The sequence below is a fragment of the Pocillopora verrucosa genome, chromosome 4 (genome assembly GCF_036669915.1).
Source record: "Pocillopora verrucosa isolate sample1 chromosome 4, ASM3666991v2, whole genome shotgun sequence".
NCBI classification, from domain to species: Eukaryota; Metazoa; Cnidaria; class Anthozoa; order Scleractinia; family Pocilloporidae; genus Pocillopora; species Pocillopora verrucosa.
Genome location: NC_089315.1, coordinates 16,921,027 through 16,945,580, shown reverse-complemented (window position 1 = coordinate 16,945,580; position 24,554 = coordinate 16,921,027). Strand labels below are relative to the sequence as shown.

At 36.1% G+C, this 24,554-nt stretch overlaps 1 protein-coding gene and 1 pseudogene across 2 annotated transcripts; both read right to left on the bottom strand.

The window, feature by feature from the left end:
- Window positions 1-1,968: 1,968 nt before the first annotated feature.
- On the bottom strand, window positions 1,969-21,652 carry LOC136280192 (3-galactosyl-N-acetylglucosaminide 4-alpha-L-fucosyltransferase FUT3-like). Of its 2 annotated transcripts, none has more exons than XM_066164963.1 (2): window positions 21,447-21,652; window positions 1,969-4,353 (listed from the first exon to the last, which is right to left on the bottom strand). In XM_066164963.1, exon 2 carries the CDS (start codon window positions 4,208-4,210, stop codon window positions 2,996-2,998), a length of 1,215 nt encoding a protein of 404 aa, XP_066021060.1. In that variant the 5' UTR covers window positions 4,211-4,353; window positions 21,447-21,652; the 3' UTR covers window positions 1,969-2,995. The 2 variants fall into 2 exon arrangements, with proteins under 2 accessions (XP_066021060.1, XP_066021059.1); XM_066164962.1 differs by lacking the exon at window positions 21,447-21,652 and adding an exon at window positions 19,461-19,581.
- Window positions 21,653-22,541: 889 nt separating this feature from the next.
- Window positions 22,542-23,998, bottom strand: LOC136276787 (uncharacterized; annotated as a pseudogene).
- Window positions 23,999-24,554: the final 556 nt, after the last annotated feature.

The window sequence follows — 24,554 nt, the reverse complement described above, 5'->3', positions numbered from 1 at the left end:
TTGCAAAGAGGGAAGATCTTTCTTTTTAGAGATCGCGCAACATCAGTGAAGAATTTGCAGAACAAATTTGCAATAACCTCTTTGTCGGTTTCTACTGCTTCATTAACGAGAAAAGCTGCTCCTGGTTCCTTTGTAGACTTTGTAGGGTATAGTTTTTTAATAGCTGACCAAAATTTGTTAGGTGAACCCACAGTCTCCTCTAAGAGTTCACGGTGATACCTGCTTTTGCAATTTTTTACCATACCGTTAACTTTGTTTCGTTGGCGCTTGTACGAAGACCAGTCAATTTCACGATTTGTCTTTCTCGCTTTTCTCAAAAGCTGATCTTTGGTATTCATTTCTTGCTTTACCTTCTGTGTAAGCCATGGGCTGAGTTTCCCTTTGATCCTCTTCTTTATAGCTGGCGCATGCTTATCAATACATTCTTTCAGAATGGCTTTCAAAAAAGACCATGCTTCATTAACGCAGGAGGATTTAAAGACAGGTGTGAAACTATTGGACCGTAAATCATTGCAAAAGGATATAGGATCATAATTAGCATAGTTTCGACAGGTGATGGTTCTTGGCTGGAATTTATGGTTATGCAGCTTCCGGACACAACCAATCATATCATGGTCACTTAAGCCGGCGGGAATGACTTTAACACTATAAACATTCTGAGGGCGATTTGTGTAAATCACATCTATCAGTGTTTTTGAATCTTGCGTTACCCTCGTGGGATCCTTGATTAGCTGTTTAAGGCCAAAAGACAATAGCATTGCCTTCAGTTCTTTGTTGTCTGAGCTTACCAAATAGTTGCAGTTGATATCGCCTGTCAAAATGCATTCTTTGTTTTCAGATGATACAGCAGAAAGCATCGACTCCAGTTTATTTTCAAAATCTGCACAAAGATGCTTTGAAGAACTCGGGGGGCGATAAATAAAACCAATAAGGATACCCTTAGATTTTGGAAATAAAATTTCTATCCAGATACATTCGATTCCATCGCGTTCCAGGTCTAGTCTTCTATGAAAGGGGACAGAAGAGGAGATATAAACTCCCACACCTCCACCTTTGCCTGTTTTCCTTGGTCTATTAATGAACGTATAGCCATCCAGTTGAACTTGAGCCTCTTCACTGTCCGATAGATGAGTCTCACTGAGGGATATGATGTCTATATGCTTGGAATCATCGATCATTTGGCATAGACTATCCCTGTTCGCCACGAGGCCTCTGATATTTTGATGAATAATTGTAAGCCCATTTTTCGTTGACAAATCCCGAAGATCAGACAGGATGTCGTGTGAACTAGAGGAGCCAACAGGACCAGGTTGAAGTTCAACATCATTTGCGAGACGAATGAGTAGTAAGGAAAGAGAGGAATTAATGTTTTCATAATTTATTTCTGCAAAAGTCTAAGGACATTAAACGGCGAGGAGAATGGAAACTAGGAAAACTTTGATCAGTCTCGATAAATCAGAGTTTTCATTGTAAGTCTAATGTACAATAAACAATTATTCTATGAGTGCGCTTTGGATATGAAATGATAGATAATCATTTCATATCTAACAAGCGAAGTGGAAAAATTGTTTTATTAAAAACGCCTCAAAATCTAAATTTTATGTAAATCATTTAGCTCCGTTTTAATTTTGAGTTGACGCGTACACTTACCATATTTGTATATGCTGATAAAAAAACTCTTGAATTGCACTATCTAATGATCCAGATTCTAATAGTAATCATATACATTAGTATTACTTTGAAAACTCTGATTGATCAAGAGCATTCAGTCAATGAGGTTGCCTTCAGAAAACTCGCCCCTGCTTGAAATTACTTTTCTGTTGCCTTTTGAGTAGAGTTCAATTCAGTCAAGACCTTCTCATATTCCTTTATTAATCTGCAGTTCATAGATATGAATTTTTTTATATCCACAGTCATTTAGAAGTTGTAATTGTCTAAAAAGGAAGTTTTAGTTACAAATGAGCATTTGAAATGAGGAAACGGAAGGGAAATTTTTTAGTTCAATTTGAATAGACTTAAGGGACGTTTTAATAAAAAGCGTGTTTTTAACATTAGACCCAATTCACACGGAAGCTCAAAGCGGCATTTTTAAAAACGATTGAAAATTACTTTCTTCATAAAAGCTGCTTAAACCGATGTTTGTCAACTTCAAATCAAGCATATTGAAAATAAAAGGTAATGGCTACTTGAAACTTACGGAAAATTCAGTTCTTCAGTTCCCTGTTTCTGATTTTCATTCAATTAAACCTAGTTTTACTGAACATTTTTTGCTGTTGTAGTTAATGGAGTATTGGTTGTTTTCAACTCCTTCATTATCGCACTTCAAACTTCTCGAGCCTTGACCCGGTTCAGAGAGCCCAGGAGTGGACCCCTTCCTAAAGTCAGCTTCTGTTGGTTACTCACGCCAGTGATCCACTTTTTCTATCTGCACGGGGGGACTGGAAGTTACATTTGAACATCAAATTTATTCATTTATCTAGTTATTTAATCATTATTTATACACGGTAAAAACTTATCGGGTGCAAAAAAATTCCAATACAATGGCTATTATCCTAAGAACCTAAAAATCCTAATCTTAAAATTATATTAACTTACAACAATGTGCCACTTAAAAACCTGATTTCCGTGAATGCCGTTTTTAAAAATTACGATAGAGAAGGTATTTAAATTGGTAAAATGAACCAGACTCTCTAATTTTACAGGGTAAGCTATTCCACGGGGTTGCGCCGCTATAACTAAAACTATTTTTCAAGTAGTTAGTCCTTGGAAAGGGGACAAAAAGTTTGTTTACCGAGTCCCTCAGAGAATAGTTTGATTCATTTTATCTTATAAATTTACACGTGAGTTATTGGGTAATCGAGGATTCGACATCTACGTCATAGTTTGATGAATTTTTTACACGTGCAGCTCGGTTTTGTAGTTTTAGTAGCTTGTTAGATAATTTTTTGCCACAATTACCCCAGACTAGGCTGCATGGATTTTTGACTTACATTGATCACTCTTCCTCACTATCTATAAGTTGTAAAAGTTTCCTGTGGTTTTCATTGCAACGAGCACCATCGTTCCAATAAGTTTCGAATATATCTTTATAAAATTTGGGTTTAACACATTCATCGTGAAGAGCATCACATACGTCACAGGCTGTATGAGGAAATCCAGTCATCAGTCTAGCGACGAATTCATTTTTCCATGTGAAGTATTCATTATAAGCAGTGTCATTTTTGTCGAGGTACAACAGGTATTCCGCTAAAGCCTTAATAGATGGAAAGTCTTGCACGCTTATAAACGAGCCTGGAGGGACTATATCTGGTGTATAGAAATCTCTTGTCAGTGTTATAGGCACTGTATTCCAACCAAATGTGCGCCAAAATTTCTCAGTAATGTAATCAGGACACACGCTGTTTTCAAATGCCAGATAAAACTTGTATGTGCTGAAAATATCATCGCAATTTCTTGATCGCGGGCAATTATTGTTTTGGCCAAATCTTCCCGAACAGCCGCCATATACATCAACTTTAATGTATTTCAAAAGTTTTTTTACGTACTTATCTCGAGCTCTCCCACAATTTGAAACAGCCCATGACACAGATTTGGTTTTCCCAGCTGCATAGTTAGGAATTTTCGTTGGTCTCTCAGCTGACGGCAAGGGAAAATAAGCTCCATAAGGATAGTAAATATCTGACTCCCTTTTGTAAGATATTGTCCAATTAAAGAACCCCTCCGGCCAAGAAAGACGGTTCTTTAAATCTGCCTCATTGACAATGGATTCATGGGTAAGAAACGCCATTCTTTGCTGTGGGGACCGGTTCTTGTGAATCTGTTGAATTTTTTCCGATGTAACAGAACGTAGTATATCACGAACATGAAAAATAACTAGATCACTTTTTCCTATATCGCGTACATCATAGGTTATTTTGCATTTTTTTGTCGGACATTTCGAAAGATACTCCTCCGTGGATTTGGCTGTGGGCCATGGTTTGTCACCAAAAAAAGGAGTGTAGAACAAAATGATTTTGGTGTCATTACTGAAACAAGTTCGATCGGATGCGATTTCTGTCCTGTTGCTCGTTTCATTCCAAGGCTTGAATCGTGGATGGCTTGTTTTGTTCCAAGGCTTGAATCGTGGATAGCTTATTTCATTCCACAGTGTTATGATCAAGAAAAACGATGAAATAAAAATCGTGCCCACCAGTAGAGTCGAACGCTCCATGAAACAAAGTGGTAATATTCTTCCACCGATTCTCGTTAGGCACGTTCTTAAAAAGGTCCAATAGCAAAAACGCAGACTTGGACGGGAGGATTTTGCTTTTCACTTGCAAGCTTTTGGCTGGCACGTCTACGTCTGTCACGAGCCTGAAAGACAAATTAGAGAGAGTTTTCATTGAGTGCATCATCTTTTTTGACTGAAATGCTCTCTTGGAAACATTTAGGCGCTAGGAATTTGTTAAAAGATAAAAATTTGTATCAGCAGGAATTTTATATATTTGTCATTCTAGCTCAAACAGGTTTTAGGAATACGAATGGAAATAATATGTGAACGAGTGGGAAACCTTGTTTTATATTATATTGCGATGGCTAAAACACGGAAATCCAAAATGAACAAAAGTATTTATTTTCATACACTTTATGGGGGGTAACATCGCAAATTGACAAGTTATGGTTTCAACAACTTGCGCATCGTTAGGGGTGTGATCGCATTTTTCCTCCAATCTCTGGCACAACTTAGACATCGCAAAGGTTTCGTCAAATGATTTTTGAGCTTGGATTACTGTGACCTGGCTTCAGTTGCTGACAACTAATTATTGGGAAAACGATATGGAATTAATTCTTGGAAAAACTATATATCATTTAACAATTGGTTCATACGTCAGCGTGCGTTCATCAAGACATGAAGCACGCGGGAAATTTTGAGAGCACGAAAGATGCGTAAGAGTTGCTCTCGGCTACGCCTCGAGCAACTCTAGCTTCTTGAGTGCTACCCAAACTTCCCCTGTGCTTCATATCTTGACGAACGCACAGCTGACGCATGAACCAATTGTTTTATAACATTTTCAACCCGATGGAAAATTTTTTTTCTCGAGGGACTTGTTTGCTGAGCATCATGAGCGTCCACAATAGGAATATGAAGCACGCTCGCGCAATTGAATTTGATTAGACAAATTTACTGGCTATGTTATAACATTTCTTGAATTTCAAATTGAATTCAACGCATTTTTCCATCTTCAGTGCGGTTAAGGGCTATTGTGTTTATATGATAAACAAAATAGTACGTGGTTGCTTGTAGATATGAAATTTCTCTTCTCATGTTCAACTCGATATCTCGCTATCGAGTTAAACACTCGAACTGAGAGAAATTCAATATCGACGCACGCACGCACATGTATCATTCTCTATATATCTTCTCTATTGAAGAGATTGTGATTGTGTTACTTGTAAGATATGGGTCGACACAGCTGTGTCGTGGCGTTCTAACTACTTTGGATTTTGGTTTGTTAATGATCGTGACGTCATATCCTTTTGAGTTTACCATGAGATTTCTTCTATTTCCTAGTGACATTACATTTTATACACATTAATTAACAATTTGTAATTGTATGTACTTATCTATTGCCTTTTTTATCGGCAGTAATATTGCTTGTTACTTTATTGTCTTCTAGTATTGAAACCTCAAACAGTGTTTTACATAATAAGTAGCTTTATTATCTCGGTACTGTGTTTTGAACCATTCAGTGTCGATGTAGTCTTTTTTTCCTCTGCCTACTTTTTTATCCTGTTGTTGATATCAATTAATTTTTTTGAGTGAAATGTAATTTTACCGACGATTTTTTTAGAGAAATTAATTTTTCTTTCGAATCTTAAAGACTTGTACGATTTTAAGGTCTCTTTTTCTTCTTAGAGCGATCCACATAAAAAAAAACATCTATCAACATGATTTTTATGGTATATTGCAAACAAAAATCGTAATTTTTTTTACTTCAGCTCAGACCTTGTACACTATCGCATGTATTCGCGTATGGCAGTTTGAAATGTTTTATTAATTTATCTATTGTTAAGTGTTATGTGTCTCTAATGCCGCATAAGGGTATGTGTGTCTCACCAATTATATCACAGCATTTGGATAACTTGTATCAATCACAGCGTTTGGGTATTGATTTCTTGTAAATGATGCCGTGGATCAAGGGCTGTGCGCAAAAAATGACATTAAACAGAAATTTTGGGCTATTTTGATAAGTGTGATGGTTTTTGGCCTTCGCGAGAGGCTCGTCGACTAAGGTCAAATTTTATCAGGATGCGAAAGATTCGCATTTAACTTTTTGTACCATTAAAGTTAAAACGTGTTTTTCCGCTCCTTTACCTCACAACGCTCCTCTACTCACATGGCACACGCCAAACTTACATTCCTTCACGTACCATGAAAATAACGTTCAAAGTCCAATCAGAACATACCCAATCATTGTAATAAAATATGTGGTTTTTGTTCATCGTGGTGAAAGATAGAAGATGAACTTTATTCGTTTGTCTCACGATGGAGTCACCTTGGATGTTAATCGCGACGTTTAGATTGCAATACTGTTAGTCTTCATCAGGCGATGAAGTCGATTGTTTACGTGTCGCTATTTGTAGCACGTTTGGTTTGCTGCTGTTAGTGCATTTCAATCCTCATTATCATTCCGGTTGTTAGGTGGTATTCCCTCATAGGTCCGCAATGATCGGCTGTTGTGTTGTTTGATCTTGGGTACTCAAGCCTCGGGAATTTCGATTCCATTATCCCTATTGATGTTGTTAGGATGAAGTCTTATATGGATAGCCTCTTTGACCCTACGTGTATATTACTGAGGGTTACGATCAACAAACTTAACCTTGCTCCAAGTAGGAATATGCCCCGTTTCGTTAGCGTGCTCCGAAACCACAGAGGTCTCAGTTGGAGCAAACCGTTTATCTCTGTCATGTTGTTTTATCCTTTCTCGCATTGATCTCCCCTGTTTCACCGATATACACTTTTCTGCATTCACATGGGATCTTGCAAACGACACCGTTTTATTTTGTTCGTTCTAGGGCGTCTTTAGGTTGCACTAAGTGAGACCTAAGCGGTCCGTATGCCTTGATGTTCAAAATCCATTTACTTCATGAACAGAGGTAAATCTTCGTACATGAATTTCCCTGTTTCACTGACATACACTTTGCAGCATTCACATGGGATCACACGGCACCGTTTTGTTTTAGTATAGCCGCCAGAAATGTATTATCAAAATATCTACTCGATCGTTTCAAGCGTCAAATGATGTCAGAGACTTTTTGTTCTGATTATTCTTAGTAGGAATTTTATGCCTTAGACTAACAAATTCAGCACCTAATCAATCTTTCTTTTTTCATGATTGTTGTTGCTCTTTTTTTCTGTCTTTTGCTCTGTTTTCATGACTGATTGCTGTTAATTGTTTGGCTGCTTTTATTCTCACAAAACATTTTTGTAAGAGTTCCAATACTCATGGATCATCCACACACTCTGCAAATATTTGGCATGCAGATAAGACAGAGGTGGTCACTGTTCCCTTCAAGAAATAACACCTTTTAAATGACTTCTTCAATTTGCTTTATTTGAAACTCTGATCTAAAATATTTTTAAAACAAGACTTGTTAGTAGTGAGAAGTATAAACTGAGTTTCTTTGCATAACTTATTTTCTTAAATGTCCCAATCACTGGACCTTCTAATTTATATTTTTGGTGCAAAATACAAGTCCTTCTTTATATACCAATGAAAAGTGCAAGTCACACTTCAATAATGACTGCCATAAAGTTTTCTTGTTGTTCTTCTCTGAGTCTGCTATCAAAAAATTGTTTTATACTTTGTAGGTCAAGTATAAAATTTTACTTGTAGTAAAAAAAATGATAACCTTGTATCTTCGTTCTCTACACCACTTTCCAAGCTCGGGAACGCTTCGGACTGTGCATAACCATTTATAGACGAGAATTCCAATGCACCTCTGTAATCGCATATAGTTGCTTCTGTCTCTCGTGCAAATGTTTCTTTGTTATAAGACGCACTTGATTCTGGTGGCACCATTGCTAGTTCAGTGGAAAGACCGACTGAGGAATCGAGATGGCTAGCTGTGTTGGAACGTGTTGCTGAACGCTTGTTAAGGTCAAGTATTATTGATTTGGGTACTGGTACATTGGGATCATCTAGGTATCTCTTATACTTCGTAATGTGGTATCTTTCATATAAAAAATGAGGGTACAATTTGTAATCACATTCAAAATTGTGATTGGCTTGTGTTGTTTCTCACCTTTGCCGTGAACATAACTCAAGTGGGTTCGAGTCTTTGTTTCCTCGACAACTGTCGGCCACAAATCGTGCATTCTTGTTCGATTATTTCAATATAGAGTGAATTCACATCATTATTTATATCATCGTCAGAACTTGGATCCAAGGTATCCATCACCCAAGAGAACAGCACCGGTCAGGAAAGACAGAATAGTTTTGCGCGCTTCTCTTGAGACCGCAAAGGGCAAGCCAGTGGATTTTCTTTGCTAGCCAGTGATAATTCCCAAACCATCTACGTGATCATGCCCGTGTCGGAAACAAAAAAGACTCTATTTGGCGCTCATCTTTGAATGTACTTTTAATCGCTTGATCGCTCGGGCTTTAAGTTATTTCTTTCTTTTTTTTTGTTTAATTTAACATTTCTAAAGATGGGTTTATTGTGATTCAATGGGAAAACGAGAGCAGCGTGAGTGTTGTAAATGAAAGGAAGTCGTTGGCGCCGTGAAGTTAAAAGAAGGGACGACAGTTGACATATATCGACTGGTACAAACAACGATCGAGTGGCCATTGAGAAAGCTAGGATTTAGAAAGTTTGTGGTGAGTACAAGTTGCGATATTCGTTACGTGATCAAAATCTTATCAAAGAGTATAACGGCTTGAATTAAGCTTACCTAACGCTCGGCGCAACTGGAACTTGAATAATTCTGAGAATCGAATCGGTCACTTGCATGCTGCAGTTTCTTAAGCTTACACTTTACAATGAAGTAAATCTATCAGTAAGGTTTCAAGATTACTTTGGTCACGTTTGGGAACATTCTGACCCTGCTTTGAGTAACATTTCCGCACAACCCCATACTGTTGTAAAACAAATCTGTTTTCTCAAGGGCAAAGTATTGTTTTTGTCATTGTTTTGTCTACCCAAGAACTGAATGCATAATATAGTACGGGGGCTGTGTGGAAATTTTACCCTGCTTTGCTTTGAAAAATTTGACTGAAGAGAGAGCAGAATTTAAATCGTTACCTTCTTTGTCAAATATTTTATAACATGAATTATTGAGGTTTTGTCTTTCTTCTATTCTTTCATATACAACAGCCAAAGTTTTTTAAACGTGAGCCATATTACACTGTAAAGGGACTGCATAAATTATGTAGAAAAAGTAAAATGCTGAGTTGAGCAGTTCTTCTTTAAAACTGTTCGGTTAAGTAATTTGTAATTGAAACAACATCAAACACCACAGGACGAAATTGCAAGAATCCGTAAACGGAAACGTGGCAGAAACATGTTAAACCGTTCTGGAAACACGACGGATAACCTGTGTTTCCGTTACCGGTTTCGTGACGTTTTCTCGCGTTTCCGTTGCTGCGTATACAACGGAACCGGACCACTATTTGTGCATGTTAAACATAACGGAAACATGGAGTTGCGTGTTTCCGCCACGTTTCAGAAATACGGAAACATGTGATTTCGTCCTGTGCACAGTCGAGGCTGTGCTCTAGCGGCGCCCGGCCGCCTCAGGCGACTAACATTTGGTCCCGGGCGACAGAAAAAATATTCCGGTTGCCCAGCCTGGCACTCGGCCCCTTGTGCAGCATTCGCCTCTGTGGTAAATCTAGCGAGTGATTGCTACATTTTTACTTGATTGATTTATATGCGTTACTAGCAGAAAAGTATTATTTTACGCGACACGTAGTCGAATTGTTCACGTTCGAAGATCTCGAAATTACTGTCACGTTTCGTTCCACATGATTTCACACGAACCCAAATTCCAATAATTATCGAAACAGTAGTTCCTTTCACTTCACACGTGATAAACTGCACAGATATTGCAAAAATATGTGTTGAAAACCGCGATTTTCCTTGAGATGATCAATGTCTGATTTATTTCAGTGTTTCGATGGACTTGGAAAGTGTAGCGCGTTTATCTGTATATCAAACTGAGCTTCTTTGTATATGCAAATTTCCCGCAAGCCAACTTTGTTTGTAGGTGTTTAAGCGACTTGCAATTACTTTATGAAGATTTGGCGAGAACTGAGGTTATAACGATTTCATATTTACACTTGTTATTTTGGCGCTTTCGAATGAAAGTTCTTAAGCGGTTTTAAAATATCCAAAGAAGCACAATTTCCATTTTGAAAAATAACACAAGCTCACCGCTAAAAATAGCATCACACTCTGTCGCGCGGTGTGAAAGTTTTCATTTTCAGAGAAAGATTTAAAATGTAGCTTTTCCACAATCCTACAGCTTTCCTACAAGTGTATGAAAAAAATTAAAAAACTGAGAGTTATGAAAATGAAAAAGACGAATGGCCCAAGACTACAACATTTCCTGCAGCAGATAGAAGGAACGGATTCTTTTAATGAGATCAGCATTGTCAAACATGATAATGATCTTGAAGAGTTTGAAGTAAAAAAGCGGAGAGTGTTGGATGATGTTGTCCAGAATGTGTAAGAAAGGCTCGACTACTCAGAGAATGACCCTGTCCTGAAAGCTGCAGCAGTACTGGATCCAGACATTGGCCAAAAGATGAGATGGAACTGTCTGCATATGGTGAAGAAGAAGTTCAAGTGTTCGCAGATTACTTTAAGGATCATTTGTTGAGAGCTGGATGTGAGCTTCTAAAGATTGATAGAGAATGGTCATTTGTGAAAAGCCATGTCAGCCTTCACTTGACTGGCTGAAGTACAGAAGAAGTGTTTACCTCTCTCTCTTTAGAAGTTACACAGATCAGTGCTTCAATTTCCTGCTCCTGGTTGAAACAGTTCTTATGTGGAATGGTTGGGAGCCGGAAGGGCTCCCTTAAAATTTTCTCAGAGCACAGCCTTGCACATGCTGGTTCATTGCAAATAAATTGTGAAATCTTTATCACATATAGTCAGTGTATTCATGTACTGTTTGAATCATGTATGATCAACAGCTTGGGTAAGATAATGGGGTCCCACTGGAGGTGTCAGTATGTTCTATAGCTAGTTGGAAAGTTTTGGACCCTTAGTGGATTGATGGGGTCTCTAGCTCACCTAGAAAGTTTTATCCTCTTAATTTGAAGGATCGGGTTACAAAAGAGATTGATAAATTATCTCATCTGGCACATTTAATAAATCTGTGGTCTTCAGTGATAGGCAGGATCCCTCCAAGGATTTTTCTTAAAATCCCAAGTGGGAAGCCATCTGAAATTTTTAGTATGTAGGGTTCAATCTGGGATTGGCAGGATCCCAGGTGTGATCCCACCTGGGATATGATTTCTCAGGTGGGAAACTATCTGAAATTTGAGGCAGGATCCCAGGAGGGAATTGGTGGGATTTTAGGTTTAATCCTGCCTGGGATGTGATTTCCCAGGTGGGATGCTATCAGGAATCTATGGCAGGATCCCAACTTCAATTGGTGGGATCCCATGCAGGATGTTCCATAATCCCAGGTGGGATGACTTGGGATCCCACCCAAAAAGGTGGGATTCCTAATGGGACACACCTGGGATTTTTTACCTGGGTTCTACTGGCAAAATTTGATGTTTTCATATCATATTATCATAAAATGAATCTAGTATATTGACTAAGGATGTCCGATGTTACCATGTCACATCAATAAAAAATGCGTTCATAATATAATAAAAGAGAAAGAATTCTGAGAAAACTGAAGAGAGTTGTATTCCAAGAAATAAGCTCATATTTTTGGTTTTTTATGTAATATATTAATATAAATGGATTCAGAAGAAATATATTCAGACAGTGATTACAGTGGTTATTCAGATGATTGTTCTAAAAGCAGTTTTAAAGATAATAGTGAACTAGACCATGATGCTCATTACTTTGATGAGCAGGACAATATAAGACATTTTACAGACAGTAATATATTGGAAGCAGAAGAGGAGTAACAAAATATAAAATACGACTTAAGGAAACCAAGGACAAACTGCAAATAATTTAAAAAATAATCTCTTATAATATTATGGTATAATGCATTGTAATAAAATAATTCATGCCAAATTGGAGGATATAATGTGTCCCTTCTGTAACAAACAAATAAAGGAACAATCAGTCATTACATAAAAATTTTGTGATGATCAATGCCTAGAGAATAAAGATCATGTGATTGTTTGCATCAATTGCGGACAAATTGATGGTTATGATTCAATACAAGAATTCTGTAGCTTTCATGATAACATAAAATAGAAAGAATATCAATACACCACAGAAAATACTACCTTGAATAGGGAATCTTCAACTTAACCAAAAAGTATGACAGCTATAAAACGGCAAACAACAGAAATAAGATAAACAATGTCTTAGCACAGATCAAAGGTGATAGAAAACGCATGATTAACATCAATTTTAACATGAAACAGATGTTAAATGATATGCAAATTACTACAGTACATAAAAATAACCAAATCAAAGAAAACCCTTGAATACTATCACAACTATTGGATCAATATTTCGAAACTAATTGGTAATGACTGCAATTTTATCATGAAACAGATGTTAAATGATATGCAAATTCATACAGATTACGTAAAAGTAACCAAATCAAAGAAAACCCTTGAATACTATCGCAGCTACTGAAGCAATATTTTGAAACTAATTAGTAATGACTGCAACACAATAATTAATCACAAGTAAACTTCTCTTTATACTTTTCTTCAAAAGAATCAACTAATGGACACAGGTCTATGATAATATTATCAACAATTTTTAATTGGTTCAAGTAAATCTCTTTATCAAATCACACTCCTCACATAAAGGATCTTAATGCAATAAGTGTCTTTTCATGGGTAGTAAAAGGACATCGACATAATTTGATCTTTTTCTTTTAAAGTCTTTCATTTTACAGTATGTTTTCAATATCAACCCACTGCCTGCTATAATGCCAAGTACAATGGGATTCATTGTTACTCCTCCAGCTATAATACCAGCAATTATTAAATAGGTTGATGATAAATTACATAACATATTCAGTTTTTTTTAATCTCTTAAAGACTTTTCTTATGGTAGAAATTTGCTCAGTGATGTTATTTCATCTATCTTATGCTTACCCTAGGATTTGTCTATATGGTTGAAGTTTATAACACTCCTCTGTTTGAAGCTCATGTGTAATATATGTTTATACTAATACTAAACCAACCCATATAATTGTTCCGAATTATTTTGTGAACTCATTCTTCTTGTATCACCTTTTGCCACATTGGTTAACTGAAAAATACTTATATCTAACCATTATTGTTTGTGTTTTCAATATTATTGATGTCTTGGGTTGTATATTATAAACGTTTGGTCAACCAGCTCTGATAAGAGCTCCTGATCCCAAACCCTAACCCTTCCCAACGAACGACACCCTGGAAATTGTCTCAACACTACTTGTGGATGATATGTCAACTGATGAGTGGTCAATAGATGCAGAGAGGAAGTATAATTCAAATACCACTTTATATTCACCAGTTGTAAGTTCATACATATTTCACCCAAAATGAGATAAATAATACCCTTTGCTGAAATCCAAATGGAGTTTCATATTTTTTTATTGCAATGATGAAAGTTTTGATCAATAAATTTAACCCTGGTAATGTAAAATCGTCACTGAACTGCCCACTTTTATTCACGATGTATGCAAATATATTTTTCTGATCTGTAATGCCAATAGAATGATTTAATCTGATAATTGGTGGTAATGATTGCATTACTGTTACTGATAATTGTATTGACAAAATTAACATTCGCAGCATGTCTGCTTTCATGTGATTGTGCCTCTTTGACATTAATTATATTGATTCATTAACATTTTTCGTGATGAATTTTCTTGGTTTATAAGTATAAAGGAATGAAAATGGCTCTTCAGTGGCTTTTGCATACTGTTGTTTGGATATGTTATTTTCACGGCATGTGAGTGATTTTCCATTGTTGCATGGGAAATGAAACAAACAAAAATGCGAGAAATTAAGTCAAATTGTTTGGCGTTTTATAATATGACTGACTCTGATACATCATACTATAGTTTTCATGTCTGCCTCTGATGAAATAATCGATTATATCCTTTTGGTTTTTTTCACAAATGTAATCGTCAAATATTACTAATTTTTGATTGTCATTGGTCAACCCAGACACTGGAATTATTTTGTCATTACTTGATTCAATGACCTCGTAATCAGCTTCATCACTTATTGGTTGAAATGTTCTTACAAGGCTTTAGTATTTTGACTGTTTAGCATACAAAAATATTTTATCACAATATAACAATTGATAGATCATATAGAAAAGTAGGTTTGTTTTACCAGCAACACAAGGAGCATATGTAAGCATTCTAAAACATCGATCTGGCATAAAGTCCTACATTTGTTTATAATTCGTGACAACATCATCTCTTATGTCGAAATTTGGTATTTTTATTATACAATAAGATTACATGAATTCATTTTAACTATGAGTACACCTGTCAGTTCATCTCAAATTTTTACTTGTCATTTGTGGAATTATGTAATCTAATTGCATACGAGTTTGCTTCAATGGCGAGCACTTGCAAAACGGAAAAACCGATTTAGGCAAAAAAATTAATTTTGTAAATGACACAATTTTAAAAAATCAATCGGGAGAGAGAATAAGTCAAACATCTTTTCAGAAAATGTTCCAACCAATAACCGCAAAATTGGATGGCATATCGGATAATGCAGTTATTGGTGATAATAAATTAACAAAAAGAAAGTGAAAAAGGAAAGGTGAAGCTCCTAACTATAATATATCAGTTGAGGATGAAATTCCTGATTATGAATTCGAAGGCTTATCTGATTAAGCCAATGATGGTGTTCCAGAGTTACCACCAGAATATGAAGAAGATGAAGAGATTGACCATGTTCTTAATGGAGAAGATCGTTAATATGGTATTAGATGAGATGGATATTAAAAATTATGATGATACAGAGAAACAACAAAAAAGGGATGATATGACAGATACTCGCACTAAGAAATTCTCACAAAAAATATAAATCAAGCAAAATTTAAAAGTAATCAATTGAAAGATGTTAAATCCCAGATTATTCAATCGTATAAAAATGGAAATATAAATGAAGGATAACGAAATATGAAAATCAAACGATCAAACGATCAAACGAGTAGATGACGCCAGAGTTCCGACAGTGGTTCAACCTTCAGTGAGATGATATTTGCACCTGGAGTGTGGAATTATTTAACGTAACGAGTAACGAATTTATTCATTATAAAACAAAATCGAGAAATCTGATGGTACTATTGAATATCCAATTATCATTAGATTTGAGAGGTTCTGATTACTCTATATATAATGTATATAGTAATGACACAGCTTTATATCATTTATTTAAAACTATCGGAAAGCAAGGAATGAATCTCAGTGGTGCTTATTGAGACTGCATAAAAATACATTGAATTGACCTGATACATTGTGTGCCAAAAAATATTGTCAATAAACTGAATAAGAACCGCAATTTAAATAAAAGTATGGATATCTGACTCGCAAAAACAAACATGAAAACAAGTTAGTAGATTAATGTTGATAACAATTCTATCACTTGGAGGAACATAAGTTCTGACTATCGGTAAAACAGTTGGCCTTTCGGCTTTAGCTGGATTGGCTTCTGGAGATGCTTCTCGAATAGTTAAAAAGATTTCCGTAAATGGAATACAAAATGGTGGGTTTATCATTCCCCAAAATAAAATTGATCAGTGTATAGCATATTAGCAATTACTGAAAAATAAACAGAAGCAAGACATGTTGAACAGTCTTAAGACGGGTGGGGCATTTGTGATAAAACCATCTAAGACACATTCAGGTAGATTTTTGGTATCTCTTTTAGCAAGTATGGCGGAGGTTCACCTAAAACAGGTTCATTTGGAAGCATTAGAATGTAACAAAAAAAAGTTCTGAGAAGTACAACAAAATCAAAATCAAGCACAAACAATAGCACTATAAATAAAAGTGGGACTGGAGCACCAAGATTAGGTATGCATCAAGCAACTCCACCGTTTCTTGGATCAAGACCGAAAGACACTATTGGTATGGGAAAAGAAAACCAGACAAAAAGATGTTTGGTATAACTACAACCAATTTGTAAAGCAGGGAAACTAAATGAGCCCTCACAAGCTGGGGGTGGATTTTCAGATGTTGCTAACAACTATAGTCTTGGTAAAATAGCATTAAAAGCTGGTATGAAAGGTTTCTTTAATCTTGGTAGGATTGGTACTTCAAAGGCTATCGAATCTGATTTTGCAAAAAAGAAGATAAAAGGAATAGCTGACAAATACATTGATCAAGTCCTTGATATTTTCACTTCTAATGTATCAAAAAAAAATAAATCATGGTGGCAGTCTTTATATCCACAAAACAATTGCTAAATTGCCAAAACCAAAATCAGGTTTCACACTTCCTGGACATAAATACACAAGACCATACAACCCTCTTGACAAACAACTGAGATATGATAAAGATACTGGTGAAATACTTGAGATCCATGATAAACCAACTGGAAAAACAGATCCTATCGCAGTGCAACATGATGTTGACTATTCTGTGAGCAAAGATGACAAAAAATGTAAGAATAAAGCAAATAGAAAAATGGTGAAAGCACTTGATGCAGTACCTTTTAATGAAAGACAGTGGGGTCATTGGTTGGCAAGAAATATGATATGGAGGGATTTCACTCGACGGCGTGTTATTGTTAATGATGTTGATGAGATGTGGATTTGGTTGACATGCAGAAATTTAGTAAATGGAACAAGAGGTATAAATATATGCTTCTGGTTATTGATGTTTTCAGTAAATATGGATGGATAAAACGTTTAAAAGATAAGAAAGGTGAAACTGTGGCTGAGGCATTCGACAACCTGTTCAAAGAAGGAAGGCAGCTGGAATATCTGTGGGTTGATAAAAGTAAAGAGTTCTATTACAAGCATCTCAAGGATTTATTAAACAAATATAGCATAGGAATGTACTCAACAGAAAATGAAGAAAAATCCAGTGTTATTGAATGATAGAATAGACCAATAATACAGAGAATGTGGAAACAGTTCACAGTTCAAGGGAACACACAGGATCTTAACAAACTTCCACAAATATCGACAAAATACAACAACACAAAACATTCAAGCATTGAAATGACACCAACAGAAGCAAGCAAAAAAAAGAATATGGGAACTGTTTATTTCAATACTTTTGGTGATATGCATACAACTAAGAAACCAAAATTCAAAGTTTGTGATAAGGTGAGAACATAAAAATACAAGATAAAGACATTTGACAAGGAATACACTCCATATTGGACAGAAGAGATGTTTATAGTTGACAAAGTTTCGTATGCTAAAAATATAAAATAAAAGGCTAGAATAATGAAGAAATAAAAGGAAGTTTCTATGAGCCGAAATTATTGAAAGCCACACAAGAAGTTTTCAGAATTAATAAAGTCAAAAGAAGGGATTACAAGAAGAAACAAGCTCTTGTGAAATGGAAGGGATATGATTATGATTTCTATAGTTGGATACCAATTAAGGATTTGATCAATATTTCATAAAAAAATATAAAGATATGTTACTAATAGATAGTATTCGGCGACCACAGCTTCAGCTGTTCTTTCGCCATTCTGTGGAGTAGTCAAAAATGGATTTTTATGACAAAAATGGATTTTAAAAAATAACAATATGATAACTTTCATTGAAAAGGTGTACAATAACAATGAATTGACTCTTGAATTAACAGCTTATGTTGATGAAAAACAATATATGATTCAAGGGTATAGAAGTGGCTGAGATACTTGGTTATGCTAACACAAGACAAGCTATTTTGGCTCACGTTAATGATAAGGAGAAAATCTCACGGAGTCTGATAGTCGGATGGCGTGCTAAGACTAATGAAAATAAAAAATCGTGTACACTTCATACCATATTCATCACTGAAAATGGTTTTCATTCTCTTATATAATCAAGTAAACTAGAATCAGCTAAGAAGTTCAAACACTGGGTTTCAAGTAAGGTTTTACCAAATATCACAAAATATGGTCAGTACAAGTTATTTGAATATGTAACAAAACATATTTCTTTCACTTTTTCATCACATCTTCGGCAAACATATTCAAGTTATTTGATGATATGTTTAAAATAGAGAAACAGACTGATTTACATTACGAGGTGGTTGCATTCATCAGAAAAAGATATCTTGACACTATCATTATTGCTCAATGTGGCAAGAATAAAGATACTACATACAAGAGAAGAAGCTGCTAGAAAAAGGGATAGGATACATGGCTGAGTAACCAGATATTAAAAATATAGGAAGATTGGTTATAAATGTATGATATCCAATGGTTATGACGACATCATATGTTCCATTGTTGAATTCATGATAGGTGCTAGAATAAGGTATGATCATTGTAATTGCCAATTTAAAACAGATAAAATATTAAACAATTATGTATTGTATAAGATTATTGTAGAATAAAGCCATCAGAAATAAAATCATTTCTGATGACCGGAAGCTTAAATCCCGTACAGTGTACGGGAAAACGTTATAAACGTGATTTTCGCAATATCTAACTGCTAATGAATAATAGTTAGTTCATTTGCAAGATTTACTATGATTGTACTTATTTCTTTGACTTTTTCATCACATCTTAGGCAAACATATTCATTTTTTCCCCATTCCAATGAAAGTTTTTTCTTTTCTTCTTCTGATAATAATTTAGTCCTTTGAGAAACTGTGTTACTACGTCTTTTAGTTATCAGGCATATCTTCAGCTTTTACGTATTTGAACTTATAGTTACAACCGTCTTTCTTTGATAAGATGAAAGAATCATTAAGATAGAAAAACAATCTGAAAAGACCAGTTGCAGCACCACGCAAGAGTGTCAAACAGATTCAAGAATGTTGCGTAAACAAAATTTGGGGCTTTTCTTTATCTTTTAATTTCTACTAACGTGACATGGTTATATCTGTCTTCAATATATTATGAGCGCATTCCTGTCGATTGCATCTCAACTAAGTTAATAATGTAAAATGACCACCGTAAAGAGATTTTGAAGCTCGCGTTCGAGCAGCAGCCTTTCTTCAGAGCGGGTGAAGAGGGGCTCACGCTTGACACGTCGGCTTTAGAGTCAAAGTATCATTGGAAAAATGACTCGCCAGACATGCATCACAATTCATAAAAGTTAGATAAAATGAATGCGTTTGACTTATCGAATTCTTTTACCTTGGAGGAGGCTGTGGAGGCTTCAAAGTAAACTCTTCAATTCTGCGTCTTTATCATGAACACTATGAAGTCATCCGAAAAAGCACTTCCTAGCCGCAGTATTGACTAGAATGATTTAGCATACGTACAAAATACAATATCTCACCCGTGAGTTCTGGAGAGGGTGTGAATATTATCATCTTAAACGATTAATTTGAACGATTCTCTTGTCACGCCATTGGGGTGTTTCCGGTGTACCTATTGTTTATGATAGATGAATATAAACAAGTACCAAAACGAAGAACAATAAAAAATTATTATGCCAGTTCCTGCACCAAGAACTAAAATAGAAGAGAAAACCAAAGCTTTGAAAAGATACACAAAATAATTTGAAATAGCCATCAGAAACGATTCAGATTCTTTAAAACGGAATACTGAAACAAGAAAAGCCATTGCATACAGACTAAAACAGGCGATGCAACAGATGAAAAGTTTTAAATTTGTTGAAACACTAAGCTGTTTAAGCTCTAAGCTGTTTAAGCTCTAAGAAAAGATGACACAAGATGGTCCAACAACCAAAACAGCTTATTTGAACAGCTCACCAAAAACGGTCCTCGATGTGTTTGATCTAGAAGACGATTTGAAAAGTTCCAGCGAAGAGATAAACAACAAGATAGCCATATATGAAATATCTTGATTTCCATTACAATTACATCAAAGGCAAATACCATGACGAGGCAAAATTATTATTTACAGACACCAACATTTTGTCATAGCAAATACAAACAGACGATGTTCATAAGGATATTATAACAGCGCGTAAAGTTGTCTAATCAAATTCAATTGCGTGAGCGTGCTTCATATTCCTCTTGTGCACGCTCACGACGTCAGCAAACAAATCCTTCGAGAATTGTATATTCAATCAGAAAATTAAGTTCATTTACACGCATGAATTCACCTGTCAGTTTTTTGACCAATCTAAGACAAGATCGTGAACAAAATTATCAACGCGCTGAGGCGTAGCAGAGGGAATATTAACCCTTTTACAACATTTAAACCATCGGGTCACCATACGTCACCTCTGCTTTCATCGAGATATGAAGCATTTGGGAAATTTGGAGAGCACTCAAGAAGCTAGAGTTGCTCGAGGCGTAGCCGAAACAACCTTAGGCATTTAAAAAAATGTTATTAAAAAACATTAAACACAACGACTATAAAAATACACTGTTCAACGACGAACAGATGTATCATAAATAAAAACTATGAAAAGCAAAATCCATCAGCTTGGCAGTTACGAGCTGAAAAAAGTGTCATTATCTTGCTTTCATGACAAGCGTTACACTACTAAACACCGAAAGAAACTTTGTAAGAAAAATTTACTTTACAAATACATTTTTTAAATGGAAAATATATTTCCCATTGTGTAGACAAAATTTGAAGCTTATAATTAGTTAAAAAAGACAGACCAACAATGACTCATTTCCTTGGGAAAGTTCCTGTTTGAAGGACACCAACGCGTGAGCAGTATGCCAATTTCTACTGGCGTTACGTGGTTGAATCTTCCTTCAATATATTATGAGGGAATTTTATATAAACGTGAAATGGTAACATCGAACATATTTTTTCAATATACTATAAAAATTGTACGATAATATTATATGAAAACATCGAATGTCGGCAGTAGGATAGGAGTTGGGTGGTTGGCGCTCCTACCCCCATTTGGTATACTACTTTTTTCGTTTAAGTTTCGTTCCATACGACATACTTTTCAAGTGAGTCTCTAAGAACTGCTTCGAACGCTCTTCTGCCCATTGCATCTTGACTGAGTTAATGATGTAAAATGACCACCGTAAAGAGATTTTGAAGCTGACGTTTCGAGCAACAGCCCATCTTCAGAGTGAGTGAAGAGGGGCTCACGCTTTACACGTCAGCTTTAGAGTCAGTCATGCATCATAATTCATAAAAGTTAGATAAAATGAACATGTTTGACTTATCGAATTCTTTTACCTTGGAGGAGGCTGTGGAGGCTTCAAAGTAAACTCTTCAATTCTGCGTCTTTGTCAAGAACACTACAAAGTGACCCGAAAAAGCACTTCCTACCCTCAACAGTGACTAGACTGATTTAGCACAAGGACGAAAGACAATATCTCACTCGTGAGTTCTGGATAGAGTGAATATTATCATCTTAAACGACTCTCTTGAATGATTCTCTTCTCACGCAATTGGGGTGAAGGAGATCACGAAGATCAACGCATGTGAAATCAGTAGGATACCGCTGGGCAGTAAGACAGTAACTGTCATGAGAATTAGGAAGAGGGGGATTATGGGTTGTAAGTCTCTTTCGTTTGGGATAAGGTTACTTCGGAGAGTGCGCGGAGTGCGCGGGCGTCTTTTCCTATAATTTCCCTAATAATGTTTCGCAAAAAGCCTTCCACGATGCTAACGATCCACAGGACAGTTATGGTTATGAGTGTGGGGGTATATGTTAACGGACGGAGCAAGAACGATGAGGGAAGAGAAACGCTCTTTGTATCAAAAGGGGTTGTCTGTTAAGTTTAAACTATAGAATTCCATAAATGGTTTGAACCTGGGGGTAACATTTAAAATTGCGTAGTCTAGTCGTCCTAGTGAGAGGAGTCCTGAGGGAGACTACTGTTGTTAGCTGTGACTTCCGCTGAGGTTTTCCAACCATCATTCACTACTTACAATAGAAGTCCTTCTCAGGAGTACTCTTAAAAAGACGCTATTAACTCTTATGAATTTGGCTCAGAACTCGTTAAAGTCGACTAACTGCGCTTCAAAATACGAATAATCCAGTTAAATAAAGCGTACAATCACCAAATATAAAGCAGAAATTATTACTGAAGGAAGCGTTTTTAAAAATATAAAATATAAAAATGAAATCACATTGGCAATTACGTAACTAAGGTGAGACATTAAACGAAGTGAAAACCTATTGCTGGTGTGCGTCGTCTATACAACTTAAAAGATCCTGATTTCAGCTTGCAAAACTATCTTTTCAGTATTTCAAATCGAAGCAAACACAAACAGGGTTGGATAATTATAAAGGTCACACAAGGAAATGTATATGGTACAACTTGTTTATCGATGGAAATGCTTCGGAGATGAAGGAAAGCAATACATAAATATCTCATAAAGAACGGGCACAACCTCCAGTGCTGTAAGACATAAATAACTAAGATCTGCATTAACATATAACTTTGTTTCTCTCAAAGGTGGTGGCGGTTTTAATCCAGTGTAAGGCGATCCAAAATCCGCTGGAAAAATGTTTCGGATACTGTTTAACGCACAAGATGGCACAGCGACCCTGAAGTGTTTGCCGAGTTATTCCCAACACTAACGAACAAGCTATCTGTAAGCAATTAAGCGAAATTTCCTGCCAGGAAAGAAGCGGAAAACAACTAGCTCTTGTACTGTATTATTAAATCAATGGCAGAAATAACCCAAGTAAATCGATCTCAAAATGTAACAAAACAGATGAAACAGAAAACATTTAGCTTACTCGTTTCCGGTGTGATTATCTGTGCCTTGCTGCTGCCTGTACGCGTAATTGGCCGTCTTCAGCACCCAGAAATCAAGGCAAATTGACTGAAAACCTGGATGCTAAGTGATACAACTTATCTGGGTTTCAGGCCCTTGCTCCTCTACTTTTTGCCACAATTGCCCGATTTCCGTACAACAAACACTTTCATGAGTTGTCGGCATTAGTTGACAAGTTCCACACTCGCACCTTTGATAATTTTATGTAAAACACTCTCAGGAGCTCAAGTTTAAAAAATTTCTGTTGTATTCTTTTAGATTGTACCCTCGCTTTATTGGATTTTCGTGTCAAATACAAATAAATCACACAGTAAATTAAATACCAGTCTGAGTTTCCGAGACGGTCGCATCGCTGTCGACATGTTCTGTACTGTCTTCGTGCAGATCGCTTCGGTGAACCCTACGCGGCTCATATTGTTAAGGCCGTGGCCCAGACTCTCCTGAAGATTCTGGATTATCCCCATCGCTGTCATGTACTTAGCTTAAGGCATTCGAGTCGCTATCTTCTGAAAAAACATCTTCCAAACTACCGCTGCTTACACGAACTCCCACACCAGTTCTACTGGGGAATAAGTGTTGCGCAAAATTTTAGTTCCACCGCTTACGTCACGACTTCTAGCTATTGTTTTTACCGGAAATGGAATTTCAGTTGAAAATGCCGATTTTCTCCTAAAATAAGTCGAATAGGACAAAACGAATTTCAAATTCGTTTTCTACGCCACTTTTACATAGTATATGAAAAACATGTATTTTTGGGTTTACATGCCCTTTAAAGGGACTTCATCCGCTGAAAATTAGAAAAACGTGTAACTTCATCGGAAACGTAATGCATGCTTAGAAAGGAAAAAAAAACCCTCGTGGATCTAAGATACCAAAATTTGGATGAGCAAAAAATTACTAAAACGTGGGTGAAATACTAGGCAGCCCGATTTCACTTCAACCTCAGGTGTTCTACCTCACCAAATTGATACTGTCCTCACATGATGCGAGGGAATCATGAGGTTAAGTACCTGATAAGTAAAGCTTCATGACTGAAACTTTATAGGGTTTAAAGAGAATTGTTACCTTAGATATACAAGGATGACAGTTGATCTTTTGCTTGTAGTCTCCACTATCAAGAGGTAACTTTGTCCCTTATGAAAGTTCCATGATTTGGCTAACGGTAATTCCTTCAATAAAAGCAGCTCTTTTCTATGTTCTGTTTCCTCATATGAAGCTTGATATTTCACTCGTAATCTCCACAATCAGGAAGAAACTTTGTCCTCTATGAGAGATTTTGTGATTCGGTTTAAGTAGTTACGCTGCAGCTAGAAGATCTGGTGATGGCTGAGTACACTGACAGTTTAACGACAAATATTTAATTTATTATTTACATGACAATTTCAAGATAATCACGGCTTCTTTGAGGTGTATTAGTGCTTTTTGAAAAGATAAATTTTAGTTGTACCCGCAATCAAGTAAACTCGATACTAAGGTAACAAGGAAGGCAAGCTGTTCAAACAAAATTTGATCGTTCCTAGGATACGATGACCGCTTTTTTAATTATTCTTTTTA